Raw genomic sequence first — 20,385 nt, forward strand, 5'->3', positions numbered from 1 at the left:
AGGGCGAAAAGTTGAAGCACGTGAAACCATTTTTCGCCTATTTTTGTCGGTAACGTGGTCACTCTGCCTTATCTACGGAGTCTTGGCTCTTAAAAGTGTTCGCATTTGAGAAGTTCCTGCGATAATTGTCGGTAAATTCAGCGTTAAATGACGAGAACGACCTCATTACGGTTTTATGTCGGTTCCCTTTTTTGCCTGCAGCATATACCCGAGTTCCCAGCCACCTGGACAGCAAATCCCCATAGGAAACAACACAGGATCGTTGCCGGACCTGAGCAACGTCCATTTCCCGTCGCCTATTCACACCCCGTTGGACCAGGAGGATCACTCGAGCAGTACACCGTTCAGCAACGTAAGTCCGACCAACTATGCCTCGATCCCCTTCCTTTTCTCTCTCTTTCTCGACATTCTAGAATATCAAGCTGCGTCCACACTGGAATTAACATCGAGCAACTTTTTTGTCGCCTCTCTCGTTGACTTCCTCGAGAACGGAGGCAAACGAGAAGTGCTCGTCTATTAATAAAGCGCGTATGTTTCCTATAACAAGATTCTTAAAAAAAAAAAAAAACAAAAAGTAGAAGGCAACAAAAAGTTGCTCGATGTTTCTTCAGTATGCACGTAGTTTCGCGTTGCTGCGCGCGCAATGTCTGAAACACGTGAAACACGAAGTCTCTTTGCTGAATTGTTTAACCAAGCTTTAGATTCGTATGCGATTTGATTTCCGAAGATGCGCGGATCTCTTACAGAGTCCGCGGGAAATTTTCACGAATTTTCGAAGTTCGGACATTCCACGTGCACCGACCTACAGTATGCATTCTTTCGAGGCTGCACGTGTTTCTCAACGACTCATTCTCGCTCCTCTAACACTCGCGTCTCCCTTTTTCATTCTTCTCGCGCACGCGGGGAAATTTCCGTGCTCGGGGCGAAATTAGCGTTTCGCGCTGCTCGGTGGCTGGCCGAGCGATGATTCATAGGAAACTTCGGGATATATAGATCGGCGGCGATTCGAAAGTACAGAAACTGGATCGATACTCCTTTTTTACTTGCTCTACTGTACCTCGGCCGTGAGTCACTGCTTTCGTAAACTGTTTTCATACGTGCTACCAGTGTCTGGAATCTCGAATCCAAAGGATTTCAGTTTGTGCGTCCTAACAAGTTCAAAGCCCCTCTTAACCCTTTGCGGTCGTATTATGTTTATACATAGGTGTCACGTTGGTCGGAATTAATTTGCGTTGAATAATATGCAAGATTATGAAGGAAAAACAAAATTTATTAATTCTTTTGAAACTTTAGACACATGTAACATGTGTTTTCATTTTATGTAAAAACTATATTTTATATTTTTCTATCAGAATCGCTGGTATAAATATTTTCAAAACAGCCGTAATCACTTTCTATATCAAAGTCAGTGTTCAAAGAGTCAAAATCAAATTCGTCATCGCTACTTTCAATTTCACGGTACACTTCTTTCGGTAACTTTCCATTTGCCATTTTAGAGTATTATTTTCAAAATATTTTAACCCTTTCGTTACCATAGACGAGACATCTCGCAACCACTGTGTCGCGTGTAGGACGCTATGAACGAGACATCTCGCGTCGCAATTTCTATTTCGTGCTACTCATGCGTGGTAACGAAAGGGTTAAGAAGCGAAAATGCCTAATCACGCTTGAACACAATTTGTAAAATATTTTTTCGAATTCTACGTATCTCCGAAGCTTGTCGACTTAATATAATATATGATCAGTATGGTTCTTTGCTGTGGTGGCCGAGAGCAGACATACGACCGCAAAGGTTTAAATTAATTTAATTCTGTTAAATCAATAAAGTGTACCCCACACCGAGGCTCTTTACGCAAGATAAAATTTGTCTCGATTCCATGAAACCGGAGTTGTATAGAAATGTTCTTCATTTTACCATGTTAAAAATATTGTATCTCTTGGATTCCTTGAATTTCTCAGCTGCCATGATTTTCACCACAACCTCGAGACAGGAGATTTCCCCGGCGGTGACAGAGTAAATTGCCGATAGACTTTGACAGTATCTCTTCGATTAGCGGCTCTAGACGGAACGAGGAACAGGTGGACGGTCGAGAAACGAACTTGAAATTGATATTCTCCTTCTGGGACGATCCGGCTGAGTCACGGCAGATCGGTGAACGACATCGCGTCACGAACCGCGCTCGGCACGCGTGAAAATATGCGATTTCCGCGCGCGATCGATATCAACGGCGATCGAGATCGCGATCGCGTGCGTCCTATTTACGGCGCGTGTCTGTGCGTACACTTTTTTCTCGTTCCAACGATCATCCGATACCTTTTCTCTCTTTCTCTCTCTCTCTCTCTCTCTTTCTCCCATTGTTTCGTTCTCTGTCGATCTTGTCTCTGGCCACCTGTGCACGCGAGTACAGGTACGATCAGGTAGCGTCCCGTTCACGCGTAGCACAAAAGCCTTAGGGTAGGTACTCGTCGCTCGACCTTCGAGCGACCTTTCGCAGAGATCGAAATAAATCATCTTTTCTTTCTATGAAAATACAGTGAATTCTCGGTATATGTCACGCGTCAAATATCGTCCAGGAGGCATACCCGAGCCGTGTTATGTTTACATTCCTCGGCGTCCAAGGCCCCTCACGAGGTATACCTCGTGGTAGTGGGGATGATTCCGCGACGTTTATCATGCAGGCCTCGGCGACATATATAGAGAAATCGCTGTAATTGAAGAGCTCGGGGCAACGCAGGCTCGATTTCGACGTGACTGCAAAAGAACGAATGTTCTTCGACAGTTCGGTGCAACAAACGGTCTTATCACGTTTGTGACTGTTTGTTGCTCCGACGATTAAAAACTCTAAGTGGGCAGTCGTGTCTAAATCGAGCCGACCGTTTGTTGTCCCGAATGTTTACAGTCGCTGTGGCTGTTTGTTGCCCCGAACGATTAGAAAATCTAAGTGGGCAGTCGTGTCTAAATCGAGCCGGCCGTTTGTTGCCCTGAGCTCTTCAACTCCGTTCGAACTTCTGTATATCTATTTTGCTTGGAAGAGTATCGGTTCCCACGGAATTTTCGAGGAAACAGATATATCTTACCCGTTCGGAACTTCTTTGAAAAGGCTTCTCTTGTGAAATAAAAGCATTCTGTACCGTGGCGATGTCCGCGGTGAATTATTTCAGAAGGTCGAACCGTTTTTCGAAAATGTTCCACGGGGTCCATCTTTCGAGTAGAACCTAGTCAAAACGCTCCCCATAATTCTTTCGATCCCTGGTTTTTTGAAATGGTCGTACTGCTGGTGTATTCCAGAGCCCTCAAACGAGCAGTCCCACAAACCTGTCGCCGACCAGCTTGGCTCAAGCTGGTAGGCTATCCTTTTCACAGGATCAAAATCCGACCAGCGCCCACGTAAATATCCTTGCGATCCCGGTACTAGTGTTGGGTTTATGCATTGTTAGAGAATGCTGATGCACCCGCGGGGTAGCCGACCACCCGTTGTCCAAAGGAAAACGATAATCACCCTTCAAATTCCGAAACGAAAGCTCAGGGGATTCAGCTCCGATCACCTTGACGTACGCTCTGAAGGACACTGTCCAAGGTCATCGGAGCAGAGCTCGTGTCCCAGAATAAGCAATTACCAAGCTTCCAAAGAAGGGCGATTGTAAAATAATTTTTATCAGACTGATCATTGACAAAAATGAGTGGATGTATTCTTTTCGCGTTTATAAAATTATTAAGAAAACCCTTTTTATTTTCCGTTAACCCTACGGTGGTCGCGCGGATTTTCGTAATGCCAGTGGTCCTGACATCACAAACCTTATTTCTCACTAAAAATGTCACTGGGTTCAAATAACAAGACACATGTAATGCATTGTTTTTAATTCAGAAGGAATAGAAGTACAATCGGTGGAAATTATTACATATTCATGAATAAACAATCTCTCCTTCGGTTATGAGTAAATAAAGTCGGTCTGTGAGACCGGGCGCGACCACTGTAGGGTTGAAACTCCAAAGTTCCTCAAGGGATAACGTTCGTTCGGCTACTTCCAGATTAGAAACGAGCGCGATCGGGGCTAGAGATCGCAGAGGATCTCGATCGATTCCCGAGGTCTAGGCTCGATCGCGCTGATTCGCTGATTCTACGGGAGAACGACGGCTGTGCGTACTATAGTATTGCATGAGGAAAGATACGCTTTTCTGTGCTTAAACTAGTGCGTTCCGAGTACCGATCGGAACCGATCGCGACCTCGACGAAGAAGAATCCATCGGGAAGAATCGAGCTTTCGAGCGTTTAGCCCACGGGAGGACTATTAAAGTATCCTCCCTGGAGCCCGGTCGGCGCAGAATTTCGACGGGAACAACGTCGTTATTGTTGTTCGATCGGGCAATCTCGGGGCACGGTTTGTTAATCGGCGTCTTGCATCGGCGTTAGCTCCAGTCGGGTATCGATTTCGCGTTGCACCGTGCTCGTAAAACGTTAATGCGCCGTGGAATAAGGAGCGCAATCCTGTAAATAATTCGCTCCGCGGCGGATCCTTGAGGTGTCCGCTCGCCTAAACGCGCCTCCGTTCCCGGTTACGAAAAATCTTGGTCGTTCGCTCTCGATGGTCGGCCATTTTCTCTTAACTGCGCCAGTTTTCTTTTTTTTTTATTGAGGAAATCTCGTAAGAGATTTATTACAAGTTTAGAAAGAAAACGAAATATACAGAGAAGGAAACCTATACAAACTAAAAATAAGGTTTCGTTGACGCGAACAACCACGGTCAAGCATCCATCAATTAATAAACCCCGAAGAAAGAATCCCACTGAACAATATTTTTCTCGATGTATGAGCCGTTTATTTTGAAAGTGGCCTAAGTCCATTTGTCAATTATTTTTTGTAGCCTGTAATTACGTGTACAAGTTAGCTGTCATGAACAACATTTGCGGTTGAGTATATTCAGAGTATATACGATAATTTTGGACACATAAGTTTTCGCAGTTCAGTAATGGAAACGATCACTTTGAAAGTGGCCTAAGTCCAATCCATTGGACCCGTTTGTCCGGAGGACATTATCAAAAAGTGCCGGAAAGGTAATAACTTTATTCTAAATGAAGTGGAACAATTGTATTGACACCACTTTATAAAAATATAAGACGAATTACAACAGCGAAATACAAGGACATGATGGTCTCACAACAAAAAGTAGTAAGTCGCATACACAAAATGTAGATGAGCAGTAAATTGTTATGTAATTTATGTAGTTAGAAAATGTCCTGAATTGCATAAATTATGTTTTTGAAGTGTTGTAAAGATATATAAAGTAAATTGGGTATTTTTTCTTCAATTTAAAGCATTTTAAATTATGTCGAATGGATTTGGGCTCTATCAAATTTCATAACGAATCTGGTTGTTAACTTTGAAAGTGGCTTAACACCATTTTTGGTTAGAAAACACATATTATTCGCTTAATAATTGCTATTATTTCAATATGAACTGTAAATTTAGCTCTTTCAGATACACTTAAGCAGTATGACACATATCCTATATTTTTAATTTTACTGAAACACAAACTCAATCTCAATTTAAGTGGACTTAGGCCACTTTCAAAATAAACGGTTCTTAAGGAAATTTCTTGAGACATATTTACACTAACTCGCCTGCATCTTTAAAACGCAGACGAGCAAAGGCATAATTTCCTGTAAAATTGTGCAGGAAATTTGGCGAAGTATGTTCGGATGGAATTGGGCTTAACAATGTGGAAGGGTTAGGCGCTATCGATAACAGGCATCCGGTCGATCGTAAAAGTGTTAAGAGAAAATCTGTCGTGTCGCGAGCGAGCGATCGACGAGGGAAATTACCATTACGCGGAAGCTCGATCGAGTTTGACACGAGTGGATTGGCGGGAGAAGAATAGCCTAAGTTTCTTTCTCCGTCCTCCCCGAACCGACTGTGTGCATTCTAGCCCACCCCCTCCCCCACCCTCCCCTGATCTTTCTCTCTATTTCTTTCTGATACCGCCCTCCCCGTACATATACTGCTTCAGCGGCCACCTTTTACTTTCGTTTCACTTTTTTATTTCGCCTTTGTTGTAGTGTTTTGTTTTGTGTTTGTTATTTTGCAGAACCATTTATCAGTGCCTGTTAACTCTAGGTTTCTTCACACGTGTAAGGTTAGTAGCGACATACGAACGTTTTTATTTTTCGTCGCGTCTCCCGTTCGCTTCTTCTCGTTTCGATTTTGCCGGGTGACTCGCGAGAACGCCGACGAACTCTCTGTTCAAATTTTAATCACGAAAGAAACTGTCCTACGCGAGAATTTTACAGGTTTTCCAAATTCCCACATTTTTGGGGACACCCTGTACGGAGCTAAAATTATCTGACAAAGAATATTCTTGCCACCGTGCTGCATTAACACTAAACCTACCAAGCATTAACAGTATCTGGTAAATATTGCCTTATAAAAATAAAAAATGCTTGGACAAGAAAATTTATTCTACTGTTTTCCATAAATGAACTTTTACAGTTTCAATAATTGAATGTAATTTAAAATATAAAACCGGTCATTTCGACCGTGGTAGGTTCAGCGTTAACCAGTTAACTGTGTTTGACGAGTATACTCGTCATGAAGAAATGGCAATATTTTGTGTCATGACGAGTATACTCGTGAAAACAGCTGTATAATTCAAACAGCGGTTAATTTTTGCGACGCAACTTAGGTACACACTTTATACACTAATCGTGAACAAGTTTCCGAAGAGATTAGATCTTCTGTTCGACAAGAGGAAGTTACCTCTTCGTGTCAGGGTCGTTTCAAGGGCACGATACCGATTCAAACGAAGAGACACTTTCATTCACCCCGAATTGCAACAGAGAGTCTCTGACGTAGTTTCTCGCGCGTCACCCTGTACATTTTATATTCTTTTCTTTCGTTCAATTCTCGTATTATTCCTCGACTCTTTTTCCCCCCACTCTGTTCCCCTTATAGTTTCGCTTATTATATATTGTCGAGCTTGTTGAACACGTTGATAGTTTAGTGTACACGTCGGAGTGGAAGTCACGGTTTACCACGGCGCGAGACGCGAAGCTGACCGAAGATGCGCAACGAGAAAGTCGGCCGAAAAGTGTATCAGTTGTACAAAAAAAAAAAAAAAAAAGACAAAGAAAATTCAGCGGAATTGAGGGACGCGGTGCAGCAAAGAGAAACCGTTTGCGTACAGAGCGAGACTGGAAATCGAGAATTGATTTCGCTGCATGATAACGCCCGTCCGCATGCAGCTTCGGACACAAAGCAAACCATCTTCCGCTGGAGACTTGTCCCGCATGCGGCTTATCCACCGGACAAACCTTCGGATTATCTTCTGTTAGCTGAAAAGAAATTTTCGGAAGTTGAAGAGCCCGAGAGAACGACTCGATGGCCACTTTGCTGCGAAACCTAAATACAGTGAATTCTCGGTATACAGCGACTCCCACTAATATTCGGACGCTTTTAAAAATCGTATGACTTTGTTAACCCATTTGCATCATTAGCGCATATGCACGCTCAATTTTCTTGGTCACTATCACTATTCGTTAGCTAAAAAATAGGAGAGGGGGGTGTTGTTGAAGATGAAAGTAGTAATTCTGATTTTTCCTTATGTTGAAATATGAAGTTCTTTTACTTGTAGTCATTTTTGTACTTAAATGTAATAAAAAAAAAAAAGTTTGGTGATAAAGGCCTTCTTTTCATATTTCCTCGTGATGCAAATAGGTTGATATTAGACCATGCGACTTGGATTTCTTTAAAGAAGTCAGCACAATTGGTTTGCTACATAAAGTGAAACAAATGTTTACAAAAAATGCAATTACTCGAAATTGTTCCTCTCCGTAAGGTCCCACTACTGTGAATTCTCGATATATGTCAACAACACCGGTCTTGCCAGCGACGTGCGCTGTCGATGAATTACACGTTTTACAAATTCGAATAGAGCGAATTCAAGCCTTCCTTTTGTACAGCTAATACAACAAGAACGATTCCGCCAGGTTGGAAGAAGGACGCGTCGACCGGAAGTTCGCGCAAATGGAAAATCTTTGTCGTCCAGTTTCGAACTCGTTTTGCCCGGGAGGAAGATTATGCCGCGGCCGGCTGAAACTTCCGTATCGCAAGTTCGCCCGCTAAATGAATCCGATATCTTTGGATCTTGTTTGCATTTCGCGGGGAAGAAGTTCCAGCAGGCCGCTCCCTCCGCGGCCGGAAGTTAATTGTTCGCTTAAGAACGCAACGCTCCGTTCCTCTCGCGAGCCTAACCGGGGAGCAAAGCGAGCATCAGGTCATCCCCCGAGTAATTTGACCCGCGGAAACTTCGGGAAGTTAAACCCCTTCGAATCCTCCGTGTTAATCTTCGCGTTGAAGTGAAATCATCTGGTTCGCACCGAGAAACATTTGATCGTAGAAAATGAAAGAATGAAATTCTAGATCCGACACAGCTCTGTCACAAACACTTTGCCCCTCCGCAAACCCGACTACAGTGAATTCTCGTTACGAGTCAGTGCCAACCTTACAATTTGGAGTCAGTGGAACTACCCATACCGCCGTGGCGAGGAGCCGAAGCTCGAGAGCCGTCTTCTTGTCACTATCGCCTAGTAGTCATAGGCTTCCATGACTTGTAGACGAACATGACTCTCAGGTTTCCAGCGTGCCCTGTGTACAGTGAATTCTCGTTACGAGTCAGTCCCGGCGTTCTTTTTACTGACTTTTATACGAAATCGGAGGTTCTCGCCGAGCGTCGCATTCGAAATACACAGGGCACGTTGGAAACTAGGGGTGTGCGAGAACCTGAAATATCGGGAACCCGATGGTCGGTGCGAATCGGGTCGGGTCGGTTTCCCGAAAATTTCGAGAATATAACATATGACACTCTTGATAATAACCCCTGATGGACAGCATTCTTTCAATTTACAATTTACAAATTGTAACGTTCGCACTGGCTCGCAATGAGAATGCACTGTATTTGAAATGCGACGCTCGGCGACAACCTCAGATTTCGTCTAAGAGTCAGTCACCAGAACGGCGCAACTGACTCGTAACGAGAATTCACTGTAAATCGACTCGCGAAGAAGATCGTAGAGCCCCCTTCCCCGAGAGGAAAATGGCGGTCCCAGCAGGCAGTCCGAGGACTCGATCGAGAGTCGCAGGGTCCACTATCTTCCTCCCGAAGGTCTCTCTTCCGGTTCCGGTGATCCGGTTTCCGACGTAGATCCGCGAGGCTCGCCTTCTCGACCGTGGTAAACCGCTTCCGTGACTTTGAATGTTCTCGAATCGGCGTAGAGAGATCGATTCGCGCGGGCTCGTTGCTCTGCGGCCAGCGTATCCCATTCAGGCTGGGGCTACGCGCGAACACAAACGAAAAGAAAAGAATATAGCGAGAGAAAGGCGAAAAAAAAAATACACAGGCAACGACGACGACCGAACGAAAAGAAACGAGATAGATAAATGAAAAGAAAAGAAAAGAAAGGCCGGTTACCACCGGCAGCAAACGTACCGGCGACCGATCGTTAATAGCGATGGCTGTGAAACAGGGTGTGGCGCTGGAAAACAGCACAAGTACTTCGCAACAAGATCCTCAGAGCTATTCGCAACAACCGGTGCAGCCGCCGCCGACGGCGACGTCCCACAGTCCGGCTGGCCACTACATTTATCAGCAACCGCACAGTCCTGTGCCACCGCAAAGTCCAGTTAGTATGACACCACACTCTTTCGTGCTTCCTTCATCGTCCCCCGTGAGCCCAACTTCTGAAAACGAACGGCTGAAAATACCGACCTGAATTCGATCGAGCCAACTAATATTCGGACGCTCTTGAAAATCGCACAACTTTGCCAATGTTGGAGTATACTGCTTGATTTTTTTTTTGAGAAGTTAGAACAATTGGTTCGCTGCGTAATGTGGAGAAAATGTTTGACTAAAATTACAATTGGTCGAAATTGCAGAGAAAGTACTAACAGTTGTATTGTGCAACTTTTTTATGCGGGCTTATATTAAGAATTTAAAAAGTACGTTTTGTACATCTGTATCAATTATACATATTCCGAATATTTCATCTAAATCAGTCAACGTTGCACTGAGCTACAAATGTTTAACGATGAAAACTTAAGGGTGAAATCATTTTGAAACATCCGTAGCTGATTGCAACGTTGAACGGTTTTGATGAAATTCTCAGAACATGTATAATTCATACAGACCTAAAAATCGTACTTTCTAAATTTTCAATGCGAGTCCACGTAAAAAAGTTGCAAAATACAACTTTCAGTATTTTCTGTGCAATTTCGACCAATTGCAGTTTTTGTAAAAATTTCTTTTCTCTTTATGCAGCAAACCAATTGTGCTAACTTCTTAAGAAAATCCAAGTCGGTATGGTTCAATGTTAACAAAGTTATACGATTTTTAGAAGCGTCCGAATATTAATGGGAGTCACTGTAGCTTTCGAACAATTTTCATGGACTGGTGTTTGGAAACCCGAAACATGTTTGTCTTTTTCCTGTCACTTTGCTCGGTTTTCCTCGAACAAGAAGTTCCTCTCGGATTTTTCGGTGCACAGTGACCCGTGTTCGTGGAATTTGGAAATTGGTTCCAACGTCCGTCAGAATTTGTGTACAGTCCTCCGGCGATCTTTTCCTGCGCGTTACTGTGCGCTTTTTATTTCTGACTTTTTATAGAACAAGTTTTAACACGTTAACTGCCATATTAGTCACATATGAGCGACAGTTATTTTTGACCAGGTTTAGACATTCGTTTTTATTGTGACATATCCAGATAAACCGAATTCTATTAACCTTTAACGGTCCAGAAAAGCTATTCATACGACGAGAAACTGTGGACTCAACATTTTGATATCAAGTATAGAAAGGAAAATATTTATAATTTCGTGAAAAATTTATTAATATTCAGAGTAATAGGATAACAAGATGATTTAAATTTGATTTTTGCCGCCATATACGCGGCATTGGACCCAGCAAGTAAAAGTGTAAGTGAAAGTAAGTAAGTAAAAGTGTTGGCCCGTTAAGGGTGAAGATCTTTAGAACTCAAAAGGGTTAAAACAGCATCCCCTATAATACATTGAAAATTCCTAGTTTCGCGTTCATTAATTAAATTACTCTGATCTTGTAAGAATCTCTGGGAATGACATTTGGCGCTTAACGTGTTAAAGATTGTTGCTCGAAGAATTGATGTATCCGATTTTCCGCAGAAATCGTCGCAGACGCAGCAACAGCAGCACAACTTAGGTTCGTACAGGTCCTCGCAGCAAGTGAACAGGCCGTCGCCGCAGTCGTCGCCTAGTCTAACCGTTCAGGTGAGTACTAGACCGGAAAATGTATGCATTTTCCCTTGAAATCTGCTTGAGACATCGAACTAAATAATACTCTACAAAATGCTTCCTGAATACACATCCTGAACCGCAAGCTTCGCATTTCCAACGAAGATCAAAATAATCGTTCACCCTCGTGCACGGATAACCAAGTTTTCGAATCTCCATTGTTAAATTCCCTTCGGAAGATGGTTTCATTTGTCTCTTAAAAAATTGCAGATTGCCATCATTCATTCTAACGAACTGCATAGAAGCTCGTCGAGTCTGCCAATGAATAAATGCAGTCGCGGTCCTGTAAAATGCGAATCATTGAATTCCATCGACCAAGAATTTCTCTCTTCGTTCCGCGCCGCATGAAATCAAATAAATTTCGTCCACGTGTACATTTCTATAGATCACAGCACGCTTCTGAAGCGACAAACCTTAAGGTTCAAACGCGAAGCCTTCGAACCTCCTGCACACGGTCGAAAGCTATCTTCTGCTTCGCTCCAATCCGGACTTCGCACCAAAGGAAAATTCAAGCGAACGTCATGCGCGCGTGCATTTAGGTGCGCGAGAAACCTTCGTGCTTCGGAACGTTGCAACCGTGGCAGAAGTATTGACTTATCGACACGAGGCGTTAAAGCTTGACCATTCGAAGTTTCGAAGTTGGCGAAGATCGATGCTGCCGGTAATAGCCCGGAAGGGAAGTTTCTTCGCGAGAAGGGAGTCGTTGCGTGTCAACCCTTTCGATGCTTGCGTCGAGCATACTCGTCTCGAGACGGTGATCTTTTGTTTAACACGTGAAACGCTATGAGTTTACAAAAGAAGATTTTCTAATTCGTATGATATTAAAAATACTCGCGTTGTCTTAACAGATTTTATTGGAATTCCGGAAGTGCACAGAAGTATTTTTGTATTTAAACGTAACTGAAAATTGGAATGGAAAGCGAGACCGTGTGCGTGGAGGGAAAGAAATTCACATCAACACCTTAAGTGCCAAATATGAAGAGAGATTCTTACAAAATCAGAGTAATTTAATTAACGAAACCAAAACTAGAAATTTTTAAATGTATTATAGGGGATGCTGTCTTAACCCTTTTGAATTCGAAAGACTCCAATAAAATTCGGTTTATCTGGGCATCTTATAATAAAAATGAATTTCTAAACCCAGTCAAAAATCACTGTTAGTGACAATCACGTGACTTTTGCAGAGTCAGCAGATCAGTAACTGCTGGAAAATATTAGACAGCTTCGACAATGAACGGGGCTTCCAAAATCGATACTGAAAAGTAAACGATTTTTAAACAACTAAAATCTCTAATTCTGTTTGTTTAAAAGGCGGTATATTTTTCTTGCGAAATGAAAAGAGTCGAATTGTATTCGTGTTTGCAGTCTACTTGGTAGTATCGCGTCTTCTCTGTAACACTAAACCTACCACGGTCAAAATGACCGGTTTTATATTTTACAATTATTGAAACTGTAAACATTCATTTATGGAAAATAGTGGAATCAATTTCCTTGCCCAAGCATTTGTTATACTGAAAATTACGGACAATCTCAATAGGGTTGCCATTTTTATAAGGAAATATTTACCAGATACTGTTAATGCTTGCTAGGTTTAGTGTTAAGAGTCAAGGGTAGTCACGTGACCTTTGCAGAGTCAGCAGGTCGGTAACTGCTGTATAATTTCCGTTTACAGCCTTTAGTCACTGACTCTTAGTCTTGATCCGACGGGTCCTAAGTCTGTGACCAAACTTGTCACATTTTTTTCTCTGTATTATCGATATCATGAATTCTGACGCCAGAAACGTGCTTCAAGTTTTTGTCTTTATTTCGCAAAGAATCGCGACGAAGTATAGCTCGATTTGTAGCTGGAGATATTTTCCAGCGCGCGCTGCTCTCGATTTCATCCAGAAAACTCATCCAATGGCGTAAAAATGCTTGGGATTCCACGGCATGCGCATCGTCAATTTTTGGCCTACTTCTAACGCTTATATTACCAAATATCCGCATAATCTCGTCGGCTCGTGACCAGCGCGCGTTAGATTGAACCTTCCTCTTTCGAACGAGCCCTTTCCCAGCGAAAAATATTCTTATATAAGGACGAAAAGTTGAGGCACGTGAAACCATTTTTCGCCTATTTTTGTCGGTAACGTGGTCACTCTACCTTATCGCGAATCTATCTCTTGGCTCTTAACAGTACTTACTCAAAAATTGTGTAAAATCGTTCCTCGATCGAGGAACGAACGATGGTTGGGAATAATGATGTAGCATCGAGACGAAACGAGTCGCTTAAAGGGTTAACAGAGTGTTTTGTGGGGGATTACAGGGAAGCCCGTTGAGTTACAGCAACAACCCATCGGCGCCGCCTAGTCCGACGGGACACCCGGGTCCACCGAACCTAACTTCGGACGGCCTCGATCAGAACAGCTACTTCCTGAACCAGGCGCAGGCGGCCGCTCTTCAGCAGGACTTCGAGCAGTTCACGATGGTTAGTAGAACACGCCTAAGTTTCCGGTATCGCTCGCGAGCACGCTGTATCGCTAGCTCGCTGGTGGCTCTAGCATCGCAAGTTTGGCAACGATCCAGCGACGCGGTTCGGTCCTCACGGCTCAATCATAGCCGGCGACGTGTTCCGCTCCGCGTTTCTCAATGAAAAGGTCTCCTTCCGAACGATTCCGACGCTCGTCCGGATCCCGAGATCGTTCGATCGACGTCCCTTCCGCCATTTCTGCGGCCCACGCCCACGTCTCGTTTCGCGTCTAGACGACGACGACGACGACGACGACAACGATGACGACGACGACTCGTCTCGTCTTGCCTCGCTAAGTGGCCAACCCGAGATTGCGAGAGAGTCAGCTTGTCAACGACCACCGTTTCTTCAAACTCGATAGCATACCATCAACATCCTTCTTGGTTTCTTTCGACGATCACGATGCTGTCGACTAACACGTTCCCTACCATCACGTGTTTCGATGCTCATCACCATCGTTGAAATATTTTATTCAACGTACCTCCCCCGCGAAATATTACAACAATTTAGCAAAGAATGCCCCCCCCCCCAGAATATTATACTGTGTCCTATAGTTTCATGTAATGCGTAAAATTAATTTGACCAGTTTCGTGTAAACTATCGGATCGCGTGGAAGTGACGGCGGTAGCATATGTAGCAAATTCCATTTCTTTTTAGTTATCAATTATGTCACTAATTACGATTAGCATAAATGTTCCTTTTCTCGTAGAAAATAATCAGCTTCGAAAGGACTTACAGGGCGTATGTTTGCGACAGGAAAGAAGTTCTATATCGTTGATCTGCGATCGATTCGTGCTTGTCCTACGTTGTTCGAGGATATTCGCGCAAGAACGATCTCGGGCCGCGACCGTTCGCCTAATTGCGGCGCGCAGCGAGTTCGCTCGTCGTCGTTCGAGATCTCGAATTCCGCTGGTCGACGCGCGCTGGTTCTCCGCTTCTCCGTACGATTATTCGCGGGGTCGGAGACGCCACCGCAGTCTCTCCCCGCGAGTTTTCTCTTTCGTCCTGAAGAAAAAGCGATAGAGCCCCCTCTCGTAACTCGTCCACGCACGCACACACGCACACACGACCGACTGTCACCCCGGCGCTCTCTCATCCTCCTAATGTCTCGATCTGCGTAACACTGAAATGTTAAGCCTTGATGTTTATCTGTTGCTCGCATCCGTCAGGATTGGCCGAAATTCGCGCAGCAGCTCATGGAACTTGGTTGCACCTGGACCACGCAGATAGAGGTGAAATAACGCCCTTGTGCAAACTCTATATCAAAGCATTCGCTCTTTTTCTATATAACCACCCCACCACCACCAAAACCACCCCCGCCAAATTTATCTATGCGAGCTTCCACCCCTACCCCCCTCTATGAGTTCTCTTCCGATTTCGTTTCTCTTTTGGTTTATTTATGTACGTCACTATCTCCCTCTCTCTCTCTTTCTCTCTTTTAGTCTCTTTCTCTCTCTCTCTCTCTCTCTCTCTGTCTTTATCTCTCTTTGTCCGTCGTTATTTTTCGACGCGGAATCCGTCGACTGAAAACCGTCCGCGCCGTTCAGACGCTCGTTCGCGTCCTGCTCGGTGATGAAATTTGCGAAACGACCTCGGTTTACGGGTGATCCGCGAGAAACGGCCGATAAGAACACGCTCTCGGGTTACGGGCCCGCGAGATTCCGCTCGCTTTTATCGAGATGCAGCATCCACGGTGAACGCCGCTCAAGCCGTCGATAACGCGCGAGGATCATGCCTGCGCATCCTTGAATAATCTTTGCGGGAACACTTGTTCAACGAGCGCGCACCCCTTTGTCCAACTTTCGATGGCCGGTTTCTTGCTGACGTTCGCGCGTACGAACACGAACCTCCGGAAGATCTATCGATCCCCGCGGATATTTTCAAGACTTCTTCGAGGAAGTGCTTTGACGAAATTAATAAGAATCGAGAGGGCCGAATGAAAGATGCTTTCGCAAAGATGGAACCTCGGGAACCTCGTTGGACCAGTGATCGTATATCGAGGATAGAAGCGACCAGCGCGAAACGCGTATCGTTTCGACGCTGGCATTCGAGACGACGGTGATCGGCGTGTATTGCGACTCGAAGCAGCGGCCCAGGCGAGACTAGAGAGCAGAAAGATCGTTCCTTCTCGGCGACGAGAAAGCCGGCACGACGAGGAACCGGCCGAGGAATAGGGAAGCGGTAACAGGCAACGCGGAGAAGCCCGAAAACCGATCCTCCTGCGGATAAAAGCGCTCACGGTTCGATTCGCCTTTTGTTTCTCCGCTTCCCTTGTTTTCTTCCACCCCCTGGCGCCACCTTCTACGGGCCGCCTCCCTTTCGGTCCACCCCCCCCCCAGTACAACCTCCGTACGCCCCCGCGAATCAAACGAGGAACGAACAGAATGAAAACCGCAAGAGGTAATCGCCGCGGTGCAATTAAGCGCGCAGCCCCCTGTTCGCGGTTCTTTCCCGGCTTCCGCAATTTGATTCGACCCCCTCGATCCACCCACGACCCCATAGATCCACCCTCGACCCTTGGTCCATCGAAATGGCGGCCCGTCGACGCCCCCCTTGGATTCGCTCGGTTTTATCTTCTCGTTTTTCTTTTCTTTTCTAACTTCAGATGGACAACCCCGTGCCGACCAACACGATCACATCGTACATCGGATCGCCGAACCACACCACGACCTACACGCAGGTGAGTAGATCCTTAGATCGATAGCTCTGGATCCTTAACACTGGGTCTGCGGACCGCTGAAAGTGACCATTTTGCATTACTTTGCTTGACTTGCGGCAATTTTAGACAGTAGAAACACTAAAAGAATCGGAGAATGTTAATACAGTGAGTTCTCGGTATACAGGGTGTTCATTTGAAAACTTTCCAACCGAATATCTCGAAAAGTATGAAAAAAAAAGTGTAAATCACGTTCTCCAAGGATTTTGAGGAGGAAAGAGGGGGGCAGTATCAGTTTTTCATTTGGGTGGCGTTTTCGAGATCATTTGATGGCCAACTTTGTTTTTACAAATGGAAACCTACATTTTTTATTATGGGATCTTATTGTATGTAAAAAGACCAGCAATGTTCGTAGGATACTTTTTTTATCCGCGTACTAGTTTTGGAGATATTTAAAGGGGGATGCGTTTCCGACTTGTTGAGATAGTCAAAGAAGAAAATGGAGGTCTACATGGTTACTGCTTCTTGCAATTGCAACAATTTTAATTTTCCAAAGAAATAAATTTGTCGAATAATTCCGCTGCATCTTTGCAATCTCGATAATCGTAAATGAAAAATTCTAGAACCCGTAATTTGGACCGGTCCCGTGAACCCAGTGTTAAGAAGGAACGAAATTGGAATTTTTCATCGGATCGGATTCTTTCATCTTTCGCTCGAAGGATCGAGATTGCGGTCGTAGAGATTGCACCGGCTTAAATGTCGGTTTCGCTGCAAGGGCGTATCGGAATCTCTAAAGCGAAATAAAATGCAAATTTTTTCATCGGACGGGGTCCGTTTGTCGGATTTTTTTCGGAAATATCGAGCGGCGATCGGAAGAATCGCTGTACAAAATGTCGACGGTCTTGGCTCGACTCCCACGCGAGCTGCAGCCGTCTCCGTTATCGCATTTATAGCTTGCGAAGATCTTAAAAGTAGAATGAGGCAGAGGCTCACGCAGAGCTTCAATCTTCTTTGCATTACTTTTAGCCTGCCGCGATTATTAATAAAGGAGATCGTCGAAGAAAAACAATGCGGCGACTTCCACACAATTGCAATCCTCTCCACGTTATTTTTAAAATACTGCAACTATCAACACATCCGAGTGCCACGTGTTCCAGGAATTGGTTTCCAGAATTATTTGTTTAGATTTTTATAAATGAATACTTAACCCCTTAACTTGTACGCTCGAGTTAATTCGAGCGCGCTAAACAGGCGAAACTGTGCACACTCGAGATAATTCGTTGTATTTTATGCTGCTATAATTTTTCACACTCGAATATAATCGAGAATTGAAAATAACAATGCGAAAGCAAAGAAAAGAAAATCGTTTTATTGATGTTTATCATTTACATGGGATTGTAAGCTGTAACACTTATTTATTCCAGAATTAAATATAGCCTTTTTCCATGGAACAAAAGCGCAGTATATCAAAAATTGATTTTTTTTCGCCGGTTTAAAACAAAAAACTGTGCGTTAAGAGGTTAATGTATCGAGCGTGATAAATTCACAAATCTTAACATTTCAATTTTTATTTCGCTCAGCGCGTTTCTTGAAAAAACACGTCGGGCCGCGAAGGGTCAACGAACCGAGGATTTTCTACGATTTTCTTAATCGTTCGAAAATTGTTGAAAATTGCGGGCCTGCGGAACGTTGGCTTCTCGCGTTTTCGCCAACAGATTCGACGTCGGTCGATATCGGCTCTCGTGGCTCTCGTGGCTCTCGGAGAGCGCGGATCGATTCGGTGTGCACGGTGTTTGTACATCGGGTTCGCGGGATTTGCCGAATCCCGGCGGCCCTTTCGGCAAAAACGGATCTTCGGTCGAGTAGTTTCCACGGTGGCGAACTTGCTGGCGGATTTAGCGATCGGATCCGCGCCGATCTTGATCCGGTTATCTCGGTGTTCGGACCCCGTCGGATTTCCGTGGAACTTGACCCGTTAACCGGGGGAACGAGGAGTTCGCTCGACGTTCGTGTTCGATTATATTTAGCCGCGGCTTGTCGTGATCGAGTTCGATCGAGTTTCAAAATACGTTTGTCGATCTGTGTGCCAGGATCCGAACGGTTCGTTTTAATCGTGGAAAGACCGAGCCACTCGGTTCGTCGCGGGAATAATTTTATGTGGAACATTCGGAAAAATTCGGAGAGGCGACATTTCGTTCCAACATTTTTCGTTGGTTCTATCAATTTGCTAAAATCGCGAGCAACCGTACGAGTTACACGGGTCGCGGGAGAATATTTGATGAAGAGTGTCGGACCTTTTACTCGCTGTGAAACGCGACGTGGAATTTCCTCTGCGCCGAGATACGTGGTTGCTCGTGGACCAACCGACTCGAGCTTAAAAGAGGAACGATTAATTCTAGCCGACTGATTAAGCGTCTCTCTATATCCAGTTTCCACTGTGGGGGGTTAATCGAATATTAACGCGGTACGAACACACATGCATAAGATCCTTGCTCTGATCTGGTCTGTCCGAATTTCCTTTGCAGAACGACGTGATAAATGTCGGAGGTGAGTTGGGCAGCGGAGACGCCGGTTATTTCAGCACGAGCCCGCAAATGGCATATCAGCCCACGACGACCAACTCCACCAACACAACCACCACGCAGCAGCTCACGCCGCAAACACCGAACACACCGACGATCATCCTCACCGGTGGGTCCCCGTCAAATTCTCGATCGCGTTCTGCCAACAGGTGTTATTTCGGGGAAGCGATTTTGTTCTGCGAAAATAGCACGAACCCTGCAGACACGAAGATCCAATATCTGGCTCGACGAAGTCAAACAGAACTCGAAGAACTCTATGGGAACTCGAGAAACTGAAAGAGGAGGCTCGTGGAACTCAAAAAGAGCTTAACGCACTTAATGGGAGCTCGATGAACGCAACGATGGGGCTCGAGGAACTCAAAGAGGGCTCAGAGAACTCAATGGGAGCTCGAGGAACTCAAAGAGGGCTCAGAGAACTCAATGGGAGCTCGAGGAAGTCAAAGAGGGCTCAGAGAACTCAATGGGAGCTCGAGGAACTCAAAGAGGGCTCAGAGAACTCAATGGGAGCTCGAGGAAGTCAAAGAGGGCTCAGAGAACTCAATGGGAGCTCGAGGAACTCAAAGAGGGCTCAGAGAACTCAATGGGAGCTCGAGGAACTCAAAGAGGGCTCAGAGAACTCAATGGGAGCTCGAGGAACATAAAGTGGAGGCTCGTGGAACTCAAAAACAGCTCAAAGAACTCAATGGGAGCTCGATGAACACAAAGAATGGGCTCGCGGAACTCAAAGAGGGCTCAGAGAACTCAATGGGAGCTCGAGGAACTCAAAGAGGGCTCAGAGAACTCAATGGGAGCTCGAGGAACATAAAGTGGAGGCTCGTGGAACTCAAAAACAGCTCAAAGAACTCAATGGGAGCTCGAGGAACATAAAGTGGAGGCTCGTGGAACTCAAAAACAGCTCAAAGAACTCAATGGGAGCTCGATGAACACAAAGAATGGGCTCGCGGAACTCAAAGAGGGCTCAGAGAACTCAATGGGAGCTCGGGAACTCAAAGAGGGCTCAGAGAACTCAATGGGAGCTCGAGGAACTCAAAGAGGGCTCAGAGAACTCAATGGGAGCTCGAGGAACATAAAGTGGAGGCTCGTGGAACTCAAAAACAGCTCAAAGAACTCAATGGGAGCTCGAGGAACATAAAGTGGAGGCTCGTGGAACTCAAAAACAGCTCAAAGAACTCAATGGGAGCTCGATGAACACAAAGAATGGGCTCGCGGAACTCAAAGAGGGCTCCGAGAACTCAAAGATGGCTCAAAGAAGTCAATAGGAGCTCGAGGAACACAAAGAGGGGTTCGTGGAACTCAAAGATGGCTCAAAGAAGTCAATAGGAGCTCGAGG

The 20,385-nt window shown here is 44.9% G+C and overlaps 1 protein-coding gene across 4 annotated transcripts in view; it reads left to right on the forward strand.

Moving 5' to 3' along the window:
- The window catches only part of Crtc (CREB-regulated transcription coactivator), a 115,320-nt gene that overhangs the window by 87,018 nt on the left and 7,917 nt on the right, over positions 1 to 20,385 (forward strand). For 2 of the 4 annotated variants that reach the window (XM_076785894.1, XM_076785891.1), the window contains 8 exons: positions 202 to 352; positions 6,085 to 6,132; positions 9,518 to 9,673; positions 11,183 to 11,287; positions 13,614 to 13,775; positions 14,987 to 15,049; positions 16,423 to 16,497; positions 18,999 to 19,164. In XM_076785894.1, coding sequence (XP_076642009.1) covers positions 202 to 352; positions 6,085 to 6,132; positions 9,518 to 9,673; positions 11,183 to 11,287; positions 13,614 to 13,775; positions 14,987 to 15,049; positions 16,423 to 16,497; positions 18,999 to 19,164 — 926 coding nt within the window. The remainder of the gene's footprint in view (positions 1 to 201; positions 353 to 6,084; positions 6,133 to 9,517; positions 9,674 to 11,182; positions 11,288 to 13,613; positions 13,776 to 14,986; positions 15,050 to 16,422; positions 16,498 to 18,998; positions 19,165 to 20,385) is intronic. The other 2 variants (XM_076785893.1, XM_076785892.1) reach the window with 2 other exon arrangements.

The sequence above is a fragment of the Halictus rubicundus genome, chromosome 3 (assembly GCF_050948215.1).
Source record: "Halictus rubicundus isolate RS-2024b chromosome 3, iyHalRubi1_principal, whole genome shotgun sequence".
Classification (NCBI taxonomy): domain Eukaryota; kingdom Metazoa; phylum Arthropoda; class Insecta; order Hymenoptera; family Halictidae; genus Halictus; species Halictus rubicundus.